The sequence below is a fragment of the Lithobates pipiens genome, unplaced genomic scaffold (assembly GCF_037356315.1).
Source record: "Lithobates pipiens isolate NorthernLeopardFrog02 unplaced genomic scaffold, aLitPip1_a1.2 Scaffold_8, whole genome shotgun sequence".
Classification (NCBI taxonomy): domain Eukaryota; kingdom Metazoa; phylum Chordata; class Amphibia; order Anura; family Ranidae; genus Lithobates; species Lithobates pipiens.
This window is the reverse complement of record NW_027507903.1, coordinates 50,637,596-50,657,380: the sequence shown is the minus strand read 5'-3', so window position 1 is coordinate 50,657,380 and position 19,785 is coordinate 50,637,596. Positions and strand designations below refer to the sequence as shown.

The 19,785-nt window shown below is 40.2% G+C and overlaps 1 protein-coding gene across 1 annotated transcript in view; it reads left to right on the top strand.

Annotated features, from left to right (window-relative positions):
- Window positions 1-759: 759 nt before the first annotated feature.
- The window catches only part of LOC143963529 (peptidyl-prolyl cis-trans isomerase FKBP8-like), an 89,384-nt gene continuing 70,358 nt past the window's right edge, over window positions 760-19,785 (top strand). Inside the window, exons 1-3 of the mRNA XM_077473205.1 lie at window positions 760-1,466; window positions 9,524-9,687; window positions 13,064-13,152. Of these exons, the coding sequence (XP_077329331.1) occupies window positions 1,073-1,466; window positions 9,524-9,687; window positions 13,064-13,152 (647 nt within the window). The 5' untranslated portion in view covers window positions 760-1,072. The remainder of the gene's footprint in view (window positions 1,467-9,523; window positions 9,688-13,063; window positions 13,153-19,785) is intronic.

Here is a 19,785-nt window from a genome sequence, read left to right as displayed (position 1 = left end):
GAGGATATTCGTTTCGAAGAAAAATTGCGAGCACTGAACTTATTCTCTCTGGAGAAGAGATGCTTGAGAGGGGATATGATTTCTATTTACAAATACCATTCTGGTGACCCCACAATAGGGATAAAACTTTTTTGCGGAAGGGAGTTTAATAAGACACGTGGCCACTCATTAAAATTAGAAGAAAAGAGGTTTAACCTTAAACTGCGTAGAGGGTTCTTTACTGTAAGAGCGGCAAGGATGTGGAATTCCCTTCCACAGGCGGTGGTTTCAGCAGGGGGGGGGGGCAGTGGAGAAGGTTGTGGGCTGACTGATTCAGCCTTTAAACATTTTTTAGTCCTCAGCGCGTGTGGTAATAGAACTGTAAAAATAAAAAACCTGATAATAGATCTTTTTTTAAGGTCTTTTACTGTCTTCTTTAATGATAGCTGGGTGCCCTTGATTCAGTTATAATCCTATGGTATGTGCATCTAAAAATACTAACAGCAATTAGATAGACACGACACCTCTAACAAAAAAAAAATCACATTTTTATTTTAGGGCAAGTAGCTGGCATTACCCTGCATACTTTCTGACAATGGACCATGCATTCTGTAGCAAAGCACCCTTGTTAATAAACTCTGTATATGTTAGCTGCACCCATTGAGCAAATGTTTGCACACACTGCAAACAAATGCTAAGCTCTATGCCTAGATTTTGCTTCCCCGGTATATCTTGTAAAATTCTATAAGGATATATTGCTTGGTGTTGACTTCATGTCTGCCCTCAGTGAAGAGACTTAAGATCCTTACACGAATGGAAATAGACAGCATAAGGAGAGGGAGAGGGAGAGAGAGAGGCTTATGGTAATCATTCAGTTAATAGCAGTAATTGAATTACAGACATTTAGAAGACTCAAGGTTCAAATCCAAGACAGCAACCTATTCTCAGCTTGTGTTTCCTTCTCTTTTAACTTTATTTTGTGAAGTGAGCACTCATTAGACATTAAACAAGCCTCAGGCTAAAGAGATGATGTGACAAGTGAAGAAGACAGACTAGCTTATAGTGTTTCATAATCTTAATTAATTTTAGATAAATGTCAATAAAAGTGGAATTAGTGAAGGAAGTGATGACAGGTCTACCGCAAGATGTTTCAGAGTCTGGAAGCATTCTGGATCCTATAGAACCTGGGACATTGTGGAAAACCCCAACAGAACTGGAGAATAATGGAAACCTTGGTAAGATACCCACTGTATCTGTACAGGAAACAGAGCCTCAGCAGGATGTATACAGAGACAGTGAGAGGTTATTGCAAAGGACACCCAGTTTTGGAAAAACTGTCAAGTTTCTCTTGCCACCCATCACTATTGATGATAATGTGCCCAAAGAGGATGAGAAGCAATTCTATAAAGCCATCGAAGATGTTCTGAAATTTAGAGGTTACAATTTCGATGAACTTTTCTCCTCTGACCAATGGATAGACATCACAGGTATGATGAAAATGTAATATAAATGCTGTATTGAGCCACATCAATATTTTTTGTTTTATCTTTGAAGTACATGTTTTTCTGTAATTTTGTTAAGACTTGTCATACCAAAATGATGTAGCTGTTGGTTAAGGATTAACAGCAAGTAAGCTTTGTATTGTGTTTTGGTTGATGCGCCATGCCCTAGTCTTCCTTGTTTGAACTGCATTTTGGCCCATACAAGTCAATGTGAATGCAAACAAAAGCACCCCAAAACATCTCAAAGGCATCTTAAATGTAAGCCATTTGTCCTTGAGGGCACATGGAAACATGATGCATTTAGTTCTGAATCTAATGACCAACTGAACTGCATGCTGGCCATACAGATGACAATAAATGAAAATTGTCATTGTATGTTCTTTGCAGCTGGTGTATGGGTGTTTTCACCCATACACCCAATTACCAACATTTTTTTGAATAGCATTCTGTGCCCACCCCATAATGGGGTGTGAAAGTCATCTATAAGGGTGATTAATGGTTCAGTGTATTAAGAACCTAATAAACTGCTAGCTTTGCCCCAAAAGTTGTGCCATTTTGGATCCATGTTGACAAAATAAATGGGAAAATTTCCAAATGGCTTTAATGTACTCCCTGGATTAATATTATGAGGCTGGGACTTCTGAGAACCCGATAAGCTGCCACTGATACCTAATAACACATTACATAACCACATTGGTTTTATTTGCTTTTCTTGTATCCAAGTCCAAATCCACGTGAATTAAACATAAGCAAGTCAAGAGTAATTTGCATCACTCAAAACATTTAAAAAACGCAAAGCTTTTTTTCCTTGAAAGTATGTAAAAAGCATACTGTTTTTTGGCTTCTGTGTCTGAAGCTTATGTGCACTGTAATATTGACCATGAAAGTAACAATAGATTAAAATGTATCATAAATTTTATTGCTTAAAATAATACTGTGGGATACAGTTAGGAAAGTATTGATTCAGTTGAATTTGGTCATATTTTCTATAAAATGAATAATTTTCATATATCAAAATTTAGACTACCGGTAAATTATCAGTTTTGTGCAGTCTCTAAAAGACAGGATTCCTCCAAAGTATGGTTGCAGCTATGCCCAGAATAAGGGCCAGTATTGACCCGGCTTTAGGGTGAAAATGCTGCATGCTTTTGACATCAGCTTTAGATGCTTCTGAGATGATTTAGAATTCATTGCAGGTGCATTTGACCTGCAAGCTATCACTACTGACCTGCATTTGACCTGCATTAAGCTGCTTTTGCGGTCCCATAGGCTTGTATAAGGAGAGAAGCAATTCTGATGCAAACAAATGCCCATTGAGAGACACTCTAAAGCTGTTTAAACAAAGAACTATCTCAGGAAATTCATAATAATCACTGAGATTCCACCTTTTAATCTCAATCTATCAATTTTCATTGTGGGATTGGACTGTTTGCTTGCCTGTTACAGGTATTCCTTTAGATCAGGGGTCTTTAAACTTTTTAGCATGAGGACCACATTGTGTATTTAACAAATATTTGTAGGTCATAAAAAATCCCCATCAGAGCCCCCCTTACATCAGGATCTCTGTCAGAGTCCCTCATACATTAGCAACACCGCCCTTACATCAGGGTCCGCCATCAGGCAACCTCTGCTGACCTTAATCCTCAATCAGTGCACATTGAGGATACGCCCATGACTCTAGCTGTGAGCTGGATGAAATCTTATGGCGAGCCATAGTTTGGAAACCCCTGCTTTAGATAAACAAATTAAAAACATTTTTGCATCTAAGGGTAATGTCATATTGCGATTTTTTGGATTATTTTTTAAGAAAGAAAAAAAATATTTTTATATTCCATTATTTCTGATCAGTTTTGTGAGTGGTGGGTAGTGAAATAAATTACATGGTTAGCAGTATCGTATTCTGTTCCTCCTGGTTACTCGGTTTTTAATATGTTTATAAATGAGAACAAGTCTCATCCAGAAAAAGTAATAAGGTGCCCAGGTTGATGTAAATGTTCCACCAAACATCTAAAATGTGGCAGAGGAAGAGGGGTTGAAGAGGATGGGATTACATTTGATCTCCTAGTCCTTGGGGTCTCATATTGCTTTCCTTGCTACATCCAAATGCTCTTCTCCCTGTCCTAAGACACACTGGGGACTCTACTTCTCCAATGTGTCCATTCTCCTCTAGGGAAAACAGAGACATGTTTAGATCTTCTCCACTAATAGAGAATATTCCTGACTTGTGGTTGGTCAACACAACTGTCCATCAAAGAGTGCTAATACATGGTACTTCCCTGTCTCTAGAAGGTAAGTGTACTTATTGGCACACTTTCAATGGAAAAGAAAACAAATCTTTAAGTTCAAGGCATCACACTAGTCTGAAGACCTGCTTACTTAAAGTGGGAAAACTAAAGCTGGTCATATATAGTACACATTTTGGTTGATTTATGCTCAACATCCTTTGATCAATGGCAATGGCTGGTAATTAAAAACTGGACACAACCACTGCATCAGGGCCCAAGATGAAAGTTTTTGGACTCAGAAAATCAATACAGCAAATAACACTGAGTGTGAACTTGCATTAACAATGTTAGTACCCAAATAAATTTATAAAGGTAAAAGAATAAAAATAATAATTTGGGAATGCATTCCAAAGAAAAAAAAAGATATTAAAAATAAGGTACACCTTTATCAGTAAAAGAAAAATAAAGGGATCTACAAACCCCTTCCTCCTGCGCACTCTGAAAACTACTAAACAGTGTAATACAATACAATTTGAAAAGTGAAGAAGAAGGTAGTAAAGCTCAAGGGCTTCAAATAAAGAAAGCAACTATTGTTCCATACCACGCTAAACAATACTAACAAATACAATGTGTTTATAAAATAACACACACAAATAGTGAATGAATACATAAATGAAAGTCCAATAGTCCACCACCAAATGAATATATTAAACCAAGCGCTGATACATTTTCTGGCTCATCAAACATGAAGATGAAAAAACAAAAGTGTCTCCAAAGAGAATTGTGTCTCCTTTCACCAGCTACTAGGTAAGTATCCTACTCACCATACGGAATTGACACCTATGACAGGTCAAAAACAACAAAACAGACAGGTATCCAGAAGCAGCAACCCAAGGCAGTTAAGTTCCCCGAAAGGATATGGTATATAAACATTTCATCTCCATGATGTCAGAAACAGCCAAACCTTCACACATAGATCAGAGTCCTCCCAGCCAGCTTTCCTATCCTCCACCGTCCGGTGAGTAGGATACTTACCTAGTAGCTGGTGAAAGGAGATGCACTTCTCTTTGGAGACACTATTGTTTTTTCATTGTCATGTTTGAGCCAGAAAATTTTTCGGCACTTGGTTTCTGATATTCATTTGGTGGTGGACTATTGGACTTTCATTTAGTATTCACTTACTATTTGAGTACGTTATTTTTGAAACGCATTGTATTCCTTTGTATTGTTTAGCATGGTATGGAACTATAGTTGTTTTCTTTATACAGCTTTATCAATGGCAAACAACACTGCAGCTCTAAAACAAAGAATGCTCCAGAACATCATTGAAAAAGCAAGTGTTTATAGGGATCAGTATAAACAAAGCAGTCTTTCCCCATAATGGATGAGGAGTCCAAAACCATAGCTATTTGTAAAAAAGTATACAGTAACTGGACAGGTAGGAAGAGAGTGACAATATCAAGTCATGTGGTAGTCATGAAACCACTCAATTGAGGGAAAATTAGATAACCAAGGAAAGGTAGATAACAGCAAAGCTATAAATCTAAGAGTAAGGAAACGTATTAGGTTCAGATGGTGTCAAGCGTGTGTGGCAGCAACCAGGTGAGCAGTACAAAGACAAGTGTGTCTTGCCTACAGTCAAGCTTGGTGGTGGAAGTGTCATGGTCTGGCGCTGTAGGAGTGCTGCCGGAACTGGGGAGCTACAGTTCATTGAGGGAACCAAGAATGCCAACATGTACTGTGACATACTGAAGCAGAGCATGATCCACTCCCTTTGGAGACTGGGCCGCAGGGCAGTATTTCAACATAACAACCCCAAATACACCTCCAAGACGACCACTGCCTTGCTAAAGAAGCTGGACTGGCCAAGCATGTCTCCAGACCTAAACCCTATTAAGCATCTGTTGGGCATCCTCAAACGGAAGGTGAAAAAGTGCAAGGTCCCTAACATCCACCAGCTCCGTGATGCCATCTTGGAGGAATGGAAGAGAACTCCAGTGGCAACCTGTGAAGCTCTGGTGAACTCCATGCCCAAGAGAGTTAAGGCAGTGCTGGAAAAATAATGGTGGCCACACAAAATATTGACACTTTGCTCCCAATTATTACATTTTCACTTGGGGGTGTACTCACTTTTGTTGACAGCGGTTTAGACATTAATGGCTGTGTGTTGAGTTATTTTGAGGGAAAGGCAAATTTACACTGTTATACAAGCTGAACACTCACTACTTTACATTGTAGCAAAGTGTCATTTCTTCAGTGTTGTAACATGAAAGGATATAACTAAATATTTACAAAAATGTGAGGGGTGGACTCACTTTTGTGAGATACTGTATATACCAATTCAAAGCAGGTAGTGATGAACACCTTCTCTCTCCTGAATAGTCATATGTAACTGGTGTATAACGAATAGTTCTTTAAAGTGTAACTACATTTTTGTTGAGAAAAAAACAATCCCCTCTGGGTGATCAATGGGTGATCAATGTACATTGCAAGAATTTTAACAAATTGTTGCAGAGTCCTTCCTGTTTTTTTTTCTAAAGAAAAATCTGTTTGTTTCAACACGTCCTTTCCAGACTGATTCCTGAATTAGAAGGCCATTGGTCATTATAACCACCTGGAGCACTTGTGTTTTAATGAAGAAAGCTACAGTGTCTGCATCATTTTAGAATTAGTTAACCCTAAGCCCTTGTACACACGGTCGTAGAATCCGTCGGAATGTGTCCTATCGGACCGTGTTGGCGGATAATCCGACTGTGTGTGGTATGCATCGGACTGATTCCGTCTGAATATCTGTCGGACCCAATTTTCCAACATGTTGGAAATATTTTCCGACCAACTGGTTCGATCGGACATACTCCGATCATGTGTAGAGAATTTTGATTGGGCCAAGTGCCACGCATGCTCAGATCAAATTCCTACATCAAAGCTATTGGCTACTAATCCCATCGTAACGAAATTACGTCATCACGTTCTGAATGATCGGATTTTTCGACAACTTAGTCCGACCGTGTGTATGCAACAGTTTCGGACAAGATCCAACAGGCAAAATCCGACGGACAAAATCCGACGGATTTAGTTGGCAGAATGTCCGACCGTGTGTACAGGGGCTTAGAGAGTAGGGCTATTGTGAAGCAGGCGGACACATTTTAAAGGAATATGACTCTTCAGCTACCCAGTAGCTACAATACAAATGTCCCAAACCCACTTATTTGACAATAAATGTACCAGGCACATTCCTCTCAAGGTGAAGTTCTAGTCCTCAAGATGGTTGGATTGATAGGTGCCAATCACTTAGCTTTAAGTTTTGAAGGTTTTTTTCACATGTGCATGAAGGGTTGGGAAGGAGGGTAAAAAGTTGCACATGAGACTTGCCTATTTCATCTCAAGATACATCCTTTGGATTTCCAGCTTCTCTTTCTGGCTCCCTGTCTATATTGGATGGACACTGAATCTTTAAAAAGGTTCCTTGACATTTAAAGTTTATGTAATAACTAAGACTTGAAACCAGGACAGCACCTGTATGTGGGGGTCCTCTACAGTCTGCTTCTCAAGGCCTGTAGCACATCTCAGCTGCCAATATCTTTAGGGAGGCTTCCCAGGAGGGGAGATCCGCACAGTACTCAATACTCTTAGGCTCCAAAGCCTAAGTGCAAGGCTGATGTCAGAGCAACAGCACTTCAGGGTAGAACCCCAAAGGGGAAGAACATGTGCCAGGAGGTGCCTCCGATTTTAAATAGCTCTCAGCATGCACATCATGTTCCCAACCCTGATTGGCCAGCTATTAAACATCTTTAACATAGAATTTTAACTTTAGTACACCCTACTGGAGCACGCTCAACACAGTTTTCTCTCTATACTTGGCTTATTTGTGTACTGACTAAAGATCTCTAACTAAAGCTCACTAACATCACAAAATACAAAAATACAATTTAGAAAAATACTACAAATACATTATCGAGCATTAAATTCCTATTGCATGGGATACCAGAAATGTTACTTATCTTAGTGCAGATGTAGAGAATCCGTGAGCCAATCGCATAAACAGCAATTTAATTTTCTGGGGGCATTCCATACACCAGGCTGCATTTTTAGAACGTTACTGTGGCTATAGAATTACAAAATGGCTTGTGTAGCCATTTTGTATACTTTATTTATTTGTTTTACAAATGTGGAGTTCTCTAAGCAATAATGCAATATACAGATGGTAACTTTTACTGACCATCACATCTGAGGACATGCAGTATGATCTGTGGAAAAAGGCAAGGAAAGCCTCCTCCCTCCATCCTGCAGCAAACCATGCTTGGACATACAATCTTCACAAAGCAACCTGATACATCTACTAGTGATAGGCTCACAGTACTGGCACTCCATGTCTTGGCTCGATTTCTAGTGTCTCGATGGATGATAGAACTTAATAGATTTCAGGTGATTAAACTAGTAGCATTTAAAAGTATAGTACATTTATTGATATATGCTGTTAAAAAATGGCAAAACTTTTTTTATTATTTTAGTTTTAGATAGAGCCAAGAGGGAATAGAACACCTGTCAGGTTTTTTATTGCTGTCTATGCCCACATTAGAGAAATTTACCCTCTTTACTTTTCCTGGTGACTGTTACCAGAACCAAAATATTCCAATGGAGGCACTGGTTCTAGGGTTGCCACCTCATCCCTTTAAAATCGAACACATATTAATTACACAGATTCTCTGGCTGATTAAAGTGGTAATTAAACTCACTTGGTGCCTTGTCTGCATTCAATTAGCCTCAGAACCTGTGTAATTCATATGTGTTCGGGTTTAAAGGGATGAGGTGGCAACCCTAGAACCAGTGCCTCCATTGGAAGATTTTGGTTCTGGTAACCGTCACCAGGAAAAGTGAAGAGCTGCAGCACAGTGGTGTAGTGGTTAGCACTTTCACCTAGCAGCAATAGGGTTGCTGGTTCAAATCCCAACCATGACACTATCTGCCTGGAGTTTGCATCTTCCCCCTGTGCCTGCGTGGGTTTCCTCTGGGTACTCCGGTTTCCTCCCACACTCCAAAAGACATGCTGGTAGGTTAATTAGACCCTGTCCAAAAAAATTGGCCATTGTATGTGTATGTCAATGTTGTAAGTGTGTCAGGACTCTACAGGTTAAAGGACCACATAAATAGCTGCAGATGGACACCAGTGGCAAGAAAAGCACCCTGAGGCAATTCAGTTCATATAGGTAGCACTATACAAGTCATTCATTCATTCAAAGGGATGATGAGGTGGCAATCCTAACTGGCTCTGGTGGACCAGATGACGTCCTTCATTTTGATGAGATATCTTCTTACTTCCTGTTGTGGCTATAGGACTCTATCCAAAAGGTTAAAAATGGTTGCCTCCAATTCTACTTTTCTTCGGGATATAAGTATTTCTATGCAATCCAACACCATTATTTTCCACCAGAGCTTGTTATGGGTTAAAAGCATTGTTTTAATTGACCTCCCTGCAAACAGCAAAATGCACAGAAAAAAATATATAAAGTAACTGTTAATTGTTTTCCTACCAATAAAATTTTTATTTTTGTACGGCCACCTGGTATTTAATTATATGTGCACCCCCTGCACAGTTGGGCAGCTAACAGACTTATAGTGCATTAAGCATTGCACCTTCCTGTGTCACCTTTCGTTTGCTGCCAATGGACAACGAATCAGCGCCGTCAGCTGGTAATTCAAGATGCAGTAAATTTAGTATTAGTAAAGGTAGTCTTCTAGATTTTAAAGTGTTTAGGTGAACCCATACTGAAATTTTGTTGACTATAATTATTATTTTTTTTTTAATATGTTTTTTAGATGACCGGCTATTGAGAAAAAAAATTCTAAAGCCAGGTTTTGCTGAAAAGCCCCTTCCAGGTCAAGAGGTGACCGTTGCTATCATGGGGATTTTGGAAGATGGAAGTCTGGTTGAGAAAGATCCCAAACTATCCTTTGTCCTGGATGATGGAGATGTAATACAGGTTAGGATTAAATAAATATATTTTTAGAGTATTTAAATGGAAAACATGATGTAATCCTCTGGGATTGGAGGCTCAATCCCAAAGGACACCTTGTGTGAAGAAACGCAGAGCTAACTTTGCGTTGTCATTACATACGGGTCCGCCTGAGGATATCGCAGCCATGGTTGGGTATTTTAACTGCTGGATATTTCTCTTGATTTGTGTTACTCTTTTTAACCACTTCCTCTCTGGCACCTTAACTGACAATTATAGGGTTCTGCGTCACTGTACTCAAATACAATTTATGTCCTTTTTTCCCCACAACACTTTTTGTGGTAATGACTGACAATTTTGAAATAAAACAATATTTTTTACTTTCTGCTCTAAAACATATGCAATAAAAAAATGTAAAACAAATCTGATTTCTTCTTCAATTTAGGCCAATATGTATTCTGCTACATATTTTTGGTAAAAAAATTGCAGTAAGCGTATATTGATTGGTTTGCGCAAAAGTTATAGTGTGTACAAACTGTGGGATATATATATATTTTTTTTTACCAGTAATGGCAGGGATCAGCGACATATTGCGGCAGACAAATCAGACACCTGAAACTTTTGACACTTTTTTGGGGACCTGTGACATTATTATTAATAGTATTACACTATGAGATCCCTTCCTTTGCTTTCAACATACACTTTTTGAAGCATGATGTCAGAATGGAGGTCAATTGCATGGCAGGGTTATTGCTGGTGGAATTGGCTGACTGGGCTGCAAAGTGTGAGCGTCAGCGCCCTGAGGTGGAACACACAAAGTGATATTAATCTCCTTGACTTGAGATCATATCCATATGGTAAGAGGCCTCTCAGTCTTATGCTGGCCATAAACACTATACGAAAAATCAGCCGAACCCATTTTCGAAAAAGGAACATTCGGCCATGAGCGCAAACGATAGTGCCATCATGTAATGACCGATAAATTGTTCAGTGGACATAAATGATTGCATTATTTGTTATTATATTTTTACATATACCTAGTGCAAACAGGTATAAACACATTAAACTGGAGGGCCACCCTAAAATAAAAAAAATGCATTAATATTCTTAAAAAAAAAAATTAAAGAATTTTTTTTTTAACTTACCTGAAACCGCTGTTGCTAGGCAATCTTCCTAATCTGCCTATTCCTATTCGTAATTTTTCCTCCTCTTCGGCGAGCGGCCCTGTTGCCTTCTGGGACATGTGTGTGTCCCAGAAAACAATGGGGCCATTCACAAAGCGCCGCGCAACTCACCCATGTGCAGTAGGAAATGTAAGGCTCCACTGCCTGTTTCCCTTCATTAAGATGGAGGCGCCGGCTGCTGATCCGATGGACAGATCAGCCTCGGGCGGCCGACGGCGTGGGTTCGCTGGACAGGTAAGTGTCCTTATTAAAAGTCAGCAGCTACAGTGTTTGTAAAAAAAAAATTGGGGCCGGAACACCACTTTAACCTTTCAATTTATCGTTCGTTTGGCAGAAAATTTCCAAACTTGTCCTCCATTTTTTCATCTCAAAAACATCCAAACAATTATCGATTTTGTGCCAATCTGTTGTCGGAAATTCTGATCATGTGTACACAATTCTGATGCACAAAGTTCCACGCATGCTCGGAATCAAGCAAAAGAGCCGCACTGGCTATTGAACTTAATTTTTCTTGGCTCATCGTACGTGTTGTACGTCACTGCGTTCTTGACGTTCGGAATTTCCGACCAACTTTGTGTGACTGTGTGTATGCAAGACAAGTTTGAGCCAACATCCATCGGAAATAAAACATGGGATTTTGTTGTTGGAATGTCCGATCGTGTGTACGCGGCATAACAGGTTTTCTTCTAAGATTGCCCTGTATTTGGCTCCATCCATCTTTCCATCAACTCTGACCAGCTTCCCTGCCCCTGCTGAATTAAGGCATCCCCACAACATGATGCCGCCACCACCATGTTTCACGGTGGGGATGATGTGTTCAGGGTGATGTGCAGTGTTAGTTTTCTGCCACATATAGCATTTTGCTTTTTGGACAAAAAAGATACATTTTGGTCTCATTTGACCAGAGTACCTTCTTCTACATGTTTGCTGTGTCCCCCACATGGCTTCTTGCAAACTGCAAACATGACTTCTTCTGTCTTTCTTTCAACAATGGCTTTCTTCTTGCCACTCTTCCATAAAGGGCAGATTTGTGGAGTGTACGACTAATAGTAGTCCTGTGGACAGATTCTCCCACCTGAGCTGTGGATCTCTGCAGCTCCTCCAGAGTTACCATGGGTCTCTTGGCTGCTTCTCTGATTAATGCTCTCCTTGCCTGGCCTCTAATTATAGGTGTACAGCCATGTCTTGGTAGGTTCGTAGTTGTGCCATTCTCTTTACATTTTTGGATGGTGGATTGAACAGTGCTCTGTGAGATGTTCAAAGCTTGGGGTATTGTTTTGTAACCTAACCCTGTTTTAAACTTTTCCACAAGTTTATCCCTGACCTGTCTAGTGTGTTCCTTAGCCTTAATGATGCTGTTTGTTCACTAAGGTTCTCTAACACTCTTCTGAGGGCTTTACGGAACAGCTGTATTTATACTAAAGTTACATTACACACAGGTGGACTCTATTTACCAATTAGGTAACTTCTGAAGGCAATTGGTTTCACTAGATTTTAGTTAGGGGTATCAGAGTAAAGGGGCTGAATACAGATGCACACCACACTTTTCAGATATTTATTTAAAAAAAACGTGGAAAACCATTTATCATTTTCCTTCCATTTCACAATTATGTGCCACTTTGTGTTGGTCTATCACATAAAATCCCAATAAAACACATTTACGTTTTTGGTTGTAACATGACAAAATGTGGAAAATTTCAAGGGGTGTGAATACTTTTTCAAGGCACTCTATCTATCTATTTATCTATCTATCTATCTATCTATTTCCCTACACCCCTACCCCCCCCCTCTTTTCCTATATACATTTTGAATGATGGTACTTTTTTATGCCCAGCTTACAATTTATGCCTAGGCTGTGTTATCTGAGGCTATACTCAAACACTTCTTCTATCTATCTAACGATCTATCTATCTATCTGTTTATCTCTAGTTATTATAAGCCTTTAATTTTTTTGTAAATTGTAATACTGTATAAACAGAACATTTCATATATTGCACACAGTGTAGAACAGATGTGTACAGCTGTTTGTTTTTCAGTGCAGAGTCTATGCACTGCCCAAAGAGTCTATGCAGAAAGCTGTGATAATATAACATGTACCATGACTTTCTTTTGACTAATACAAATTCTGGTAAGGATATGTTTTCTGTGTAAACTTGTTAAATAGATATGACTATTATGGCTAATTTTGTTTTCTTTTCTTATTCCTTATACATACACAGGCACTAGAGCTGGGAGTACGATCAATGCAGCTTGGAGAAGTGGCTTTTCTGCTAACAAATGGCTTATATGCCTTTGGTCTTCTGGGAAGGTATTTAGCATATGGTAGCTTAGTAAACAACATAAGTATTGCTTTATTTAAATGAAAAAAATTGCAGCAGTCAACCCTGAAGGACCTGCTGGAATATAAAGGGTTCTCCTGCCCTCCTAATTGTCACCCGCCCTGTAGCTGCACACAACACATTGACCCACCAGTGGTGACAACCATGCTTCAATCTTTAGTTTTCAAGGTTAATTTGCTCAATTACTTGTGGAGAGAGGATTAGGGGTTCTAGATACCCCCCAAAAATGCCTTTCTGTCAGTATATACACCTTATACAGCCCACTTCCTGTTTCTTGTCTGGTCATTATCCTAGGCTTATGACTTCATGCACAGCTCTCTGTCTCACTCTCATGAGAGTTTGCCAGGAAGGGGGGGTGAGTCATAAGAGGGCCAATGAGAGCAGCAGAGCTGGAGTTGTGCCTCTGTGTGTCTGTGTAAATCCAGGAAGTGAACAGGCAGCAGCTTCAGCTGCCCACAGTTAAAATGGCTGCAGCCAGACTTAGTGGAGGGAGATTTCAGCAGCATATTTGGCAAGTACAGAATAACAGTATATATATAAAATAATATGCAAAGTGGTTGGAGGGAAGCTTCATAATGGCAAAGATGTTTTTATTACAAATCATGTGAGCAGACCGTAGTTCCTCTTTAAGTTGCAGTGACCCTTATATATTGGTAGCAATCAGCATGATTGATGGAGAGTAGTTCCTTCACCAATAAATAGATTCCTGGCCCTTGACTCTATATAACAGCACAGTTATAGCTACCTTGAATGTTTAAGCAGGGAAAATCTCTGTGCAATGACCGATAGCTTCTAACTGTCCCTGATTTCAAGGGACTGCCCCTGATTTGCAACAAAGTCCCTCTGTCCCTCATCCTCCCTCATTTGTCCCTCATTTTGGTCTGATCCATATAGTTGTATAAAAATTCACATTTTATCTTTCAAAAAGTGTTCCCCAGTTCTAAACCTTTCACCCAATTTCTAAATCACTGCATCTGTAAATTCCAAAAGCCAAAATAAAGGAATAATAGTGTTAAAAAAAAAAGCACTTGCGAATTTACCCAATCTTTTTTGGACAATTTATCTTTAATTGGGTGTAGCAGGGGGTGTGCAATATGCCTACATACCTTTGCTAATAGGTGTCCCTCATTCCCATCTCAGAAAGTTGGGAGGTATGTCTTCAGACAGTGATTTCTCCCAAGGTCTTCAGGACACTCAGCACTGCAGACTCCTCCGAAGATGCTCCTTGTGGGTAGCCCCTTTCTGTTTTCTTAAGCCTCTGCCACAGGCCATCTTTCTTAGGTTCTGAATGCCTCTGCCACAAAGCCAGCTTTAGATTCTTTGGGCTCAGGTTCAGGACCCCAAGATGATGAAAACCCTTAATCAGTTAGGCATCCTCTCCAGGCAGGAGTCCAGCAGATAAAACAAGACCTTTACATACTCATCAGGCAAAACCTGAGATGCCGTGTACACGCGATCGGAATCCTCGTCGAAAAAAGCTCTGATGGTTTTCCCATCGGAATTCCGATGGAATTTCACTCAAACTGTCTTGCCTACACATGGTCACACCATATTCCGACGGTCAACAACACCGCGACATACAACACGTTCGACGGTACTATAAAAGGGAAGTTTAATGCTTCCGAGCATGTATCGAATTGTTTCCGAGCATGCGTCGGAATTTTGCGTGCCGGAATTGCATACACACGATCGAAAAATCTGATAGAACGGTTATCCGTCGGTAAAGTTAAGAACAGGCTCTCAATCTAAAGACCGTCGGAAATGCAGTCAGAAAAAGACCGATGGGCATACATACGGTCAGAAAATCTGATGAAAAGCTCCCATTGGACAGTTTCCATCGGAAATTGCGGCCGTGTGTACGCAGCATAAGGCAAGCAACCTTCTAGAAGGTTGCTTCAAATATTTATCATCTCCCCTCAGCTTACATCAATGAAATAACACCATCAGTGATTGGCCAAGGGAGACAAAAACATATAACTAATAGACTTGTGCACAATAGAAAATTGCGTTTAGTTTAGTTTCTTTGTCATTCGTAAAAATACATCATTTCGTTCTGTTATATTCATTATGTTACGTTAATAAGTTTTCGGATAATTCGTTATTATTCGTAGAGTGTCGAATTCATTTGTTCGTATTCGTTGAAATTCACTATTTATGTATGTATAGACATTCGTGATAATGATTCGTAGTTTGGAAAGTCGTTTGTTTATTGAATCTTTTAACACACACAATGACAGCATCTCTTCTCCTCGGCTCAAATACAATACAACACCCTTCTCACTCAGTTCTCAGGAATGCACTTTGCCAGTAATCAATCCTCCGGCACAAAATTAATTAGCTGATTGGACTATAAGATTTACTTTGAGCTGACCTTTTGTTTCATTAGATCTTTAAAGAATTACCGAATTCATTTGAATTCATTCGTTATATTTCTTTCATATTCGTTGTTATTCGTTATTTTTTTATTCGGATGCATCCGAATGTCCGAATAAAAAAATAACGAATAACAACGAATATGAAAGAAATATAACAAATGAATTCAAATGAATTCGGTAATTCTTTAAAGATGCAAAATTCGGCCGAATTTCGATTTGTTACGAAACAAATTGCACAAGCCTAATAACTAAATACATTGCACTTCTCAGACTTACTACTGGAGACAAGTCAACAGTACTAGGCACAAATAATCATTTGACCTATCTTAGGAGAAATCTAGTGATCAGAGCCCAGGCTGGCCACAGATTAGCTGCAAAACAACACTAAATTTACTTAGAGACGCTCCAGCTTAAAGCAAACCTCCAGGATCACGTTTCTACTGAGCAACAGAGGCCAATGTACACCGCCAGCTCCATCTATGTGTTATCTCATCTGGTCCTTGGACGAAAATAAAGGAACCTGCTAGCAGAACCTGTATAATGTGCATCTGTAAAAGTTTTCTCAGGTGCTTCAGGAGTCATGAGGGGTACTCTAATCTACAAAATGTACTTGCTATTGATTCTCCCCCAACATCTCTTTTCTGACCAGCAATGCAACCCATCATAGTGATGGGCTGCTGAGAATGTGTTGGAGGCAGGAGGGGACAGGCCAGATTTTGACATAACCCAGCTCTTGCTCACAGGATTTGAGGCTCCTAGGGGCAGAGAACCTTTGCAGGTACAGCATGTTTAGGCACAAGCAGGTGTCTACATTTTATTCCTATGCCCAATTTATGCAGATCTGGCAGGTTCACTTTAACCATTAAAGTTTTGAGATGCTCCGTCATCAATTAGAACTAACTGACATGTGTATAAAAGACTGCAGGGCTGCTTGGAATATACAAAACATTTGTGCTTCTTAATTGGGAGATCAGAGATATAGAGTGTGTGTTTTTCTGCTTCCCGTATGTAAGGCCATTGCGGGTTGGAATCTGCAGGCATCTAGTTACCTCTTCACATCAGGTTAGTTCTTACAAATTCACCATAAAAGAGTTGCGCTACTTAATACTGATACAAATGACAATCATAAACAGTAAATATATAACTCATGCAGTTTGCACCAAATGAAGGGCAAACTTAAGGCCGGGTTCACACTGCTGCGGGGGGAGATCCGGATGTGATTCGCACCGCAAATCACATCCGATCTCCGTAGCGATGCGAGTTCAGCCATACAGATAGTATGGCTGAATTCGCATTGCTCCCGCAGCAAACTCACACGGGACCCTTTTTTTGGTCCGCAACAGAATCGGATCGCATGGGGGTTCACACCATGCGATCCGATTCCTGTGCGAGTCAGCAGATCGCACTGCGATATGCGGACGGATCTGGGGGTGTCATTAACATATCATTGACACTCCCAGCCGTCCGCATAGGGCAGTGTGAACTGCCGGCGGGAGTAATGCGATGCGGGAAAACGCCGCGGAATCGCGGCGTTTCCGCATCGCAGCGGTGTGAACCTGGCCTAAAGAGGAAGTCCGCCGGGAGTTCGCGTTTTTTTTTTTTTAAAAAGCCAGCAGCTACAAATACTGCAGCTGCTGACTTTTAAAATAGTGACACTTACCTGTCCAGCGCGCCCGCGATGTCGGCACCCGAAGCCGATCTCTCGATCGTCTCTCGGGTGCTGCCGCCGCCATCTTGGGTATGGGAATCAGGAAGTGGAGCCTTTCGGCTTCATTTCCCGGTTCCCTACTGCGCATGCGCGAGTCGCGCTGCGCAATAAGGATGGTCCCGCTGTCTCTGGGATCCGTGTGTTTCCCAGCAGGCAGCGGGGGACCTTTGGAAAAGGGGCGTAATCTACGCCCCTTTCCGCAGGGAGCTATCCCGGAAGTGGGTGCAGATACCTGTACTGTACAGGTACCTGCACCCCCCTCCCCCCTGAAAGGTGCCAATTGTGGCGCCGGAGGGGGGGAAGAATTCCAATGAGTGGAAGGTCTACTTTAGGGTGGACCTCCGCTTTAAATAAAGAAAAGTCCAAGTGCAGTTAAAAAGTTTGTGAATATAGATAAAAGGATCCTCTTCTGAAATGTGCAAAGAAGATCTGTGTATACAGGGGACATCCATCACCATATAAAAAGATCCAAACCGAGACACCACCACCTTACTATGGGAAGAATGCCAGCTTACCAGCTTCATAAGACCTGTGGCCAAACAACCCAACCAGGGTCTTCCAGGAGTGTTTCTAAAGCCCCATACACACTATCAGATTATCTGCTGAGTTTTTCCTTCAGATTTACCAAAACCATGTAGTAGAAGGGCCTGCCTGATTGCATACACATTGAAACTCCTAATGTTTGACCTCATATTATATGGTTCTGGTAAATCTGAAGGAAAAACTCAGCAGAAAAACTGATAGTGTGTATGGGGCTTAAAGGATCCCCTCAGAGGCAGATGTTCAGACAGGGCGACGTGCTGCCGTCATCACGCGTTCTCATTCCCAGAAGTGCGGGTGGTCTGCTGTATTTTAGGCCGGTGAGAATTTTCCTTATAGCGCCATTTAAGAATTTATGAATGTAAAGTGAAATTTTTAATTTTAATAAACTGAGTCAAAAGGTTTTATACTATTTGGGTCATTCTCTTCCATGTTTTTGGGGATGAGCCTACTGGGATGATGGTGGGATGATCATTGACCAGCTTACGTACATTTACTGTGCCAGGTTGGCTCTTCTGCGCTAACTGGCATACCGGTACGTCGGTCCATGCATGTGTGATTGTGGGCGTTAGCATGCCCATTGAGACCGGTGGGAGCATGCCCACAGGTCCAGGGGACTCGATGTCCACCGGCTGCCCACAATCGTTATAACAGAGGCAGAAAGGGGATCTGCCCTGACAGATGACATGACAGAGATCTCCTGTTCCCAGTAATTGGGAACAGTGATCTCTGTCATGTCCCAGTGAGCACATCCCCCCTGTAGTTAGAACACACCCAGGGAACACACTTAACCCCTTGATCGCCCCCTAATGTTAACCCCTTCCCTGCCAGTATCATTTATACATTGATCAGTGCATTTTTTTAGCACTGATCAATGTAATAATGTCACTGGTCTCTAAAAAGTGTCATTTGGGGTCAGATTTGTCCGCCGCAATGTTGCAGTCCCGCTAAAAATTGCAGATCGCTGCCATAACCAGTTAAAAACAATAAAAAAAAAAAAGTCCCTAAATCTATCCCATAGTAGACCCGATGACTTTTTTGCAAACCTATAAATGTATGCCTATTGAGGGTTTTTTTTAACAGAAATATGTAGAAGAATATTTAATCAGCCTAAACTGATGAATACATTTTTTTTTTTTTTGGATATGTATTATAGCAGAAAGTAAAAAAAACAATTTTTGTTTATAGAACAAAAAATAAAAAACACAGAGGTGATCAAATACCACCAAAATAAAGCTCTATTTGTGGGTAAAAAAGTACATCAATTTTGTTTGGGTACAGCATTGCATGAACATGCAATTGTTAGTTAAAGCAACGCAGTGCAGCATTGCAAAAAAACGCCTGGTCATTAAGGGGGCAAATCCTTACAAGGCTGAATTGGTTAATTAGAGGGTCTTATGAAGCTGATAAGCCTGCATTCTTCCCATAATAAGGTGGTGGTGTCACGGCTTGGATCTTTTTAATTGGTGATGGACATCCACTGTATACACGGATCCTTTTGAGCTTTAAGAAGGGGGTCCCTTTATCCATTTTCAGAAACTTTTTTAACTGTACTTGGACTTTCTTTGTCTAAGTTTGCCCTTCATTTGGTGCAAACTGCCTGTGTTCTACACTGTATTTATTGTTTATAATTGTCATTTTTATCAGTATTAAGTAGTGCGACTCTTTTATGATAAATCTGAGTTGCACTGTATTTATATCTCACGGTAGAGTCACTGCTTTTGCCACTACATTATATATATATATATATATATATATATATATATATATATATATATATATATATATATATATATATATATATATAATATTTTACTTTTTGCCTTAAAGTGTTAATAAACCCAGGTCTCTCACAGTACACAGAACATGGAAATGCAATTATTTTAGTAAATATAAACTGCTAAATACCTTTTCTCATCAGTAGTATATAGCAATCTTGTAACTTCTACCAGTGTCTGGTTAAAACTTGTTGGAAGAGC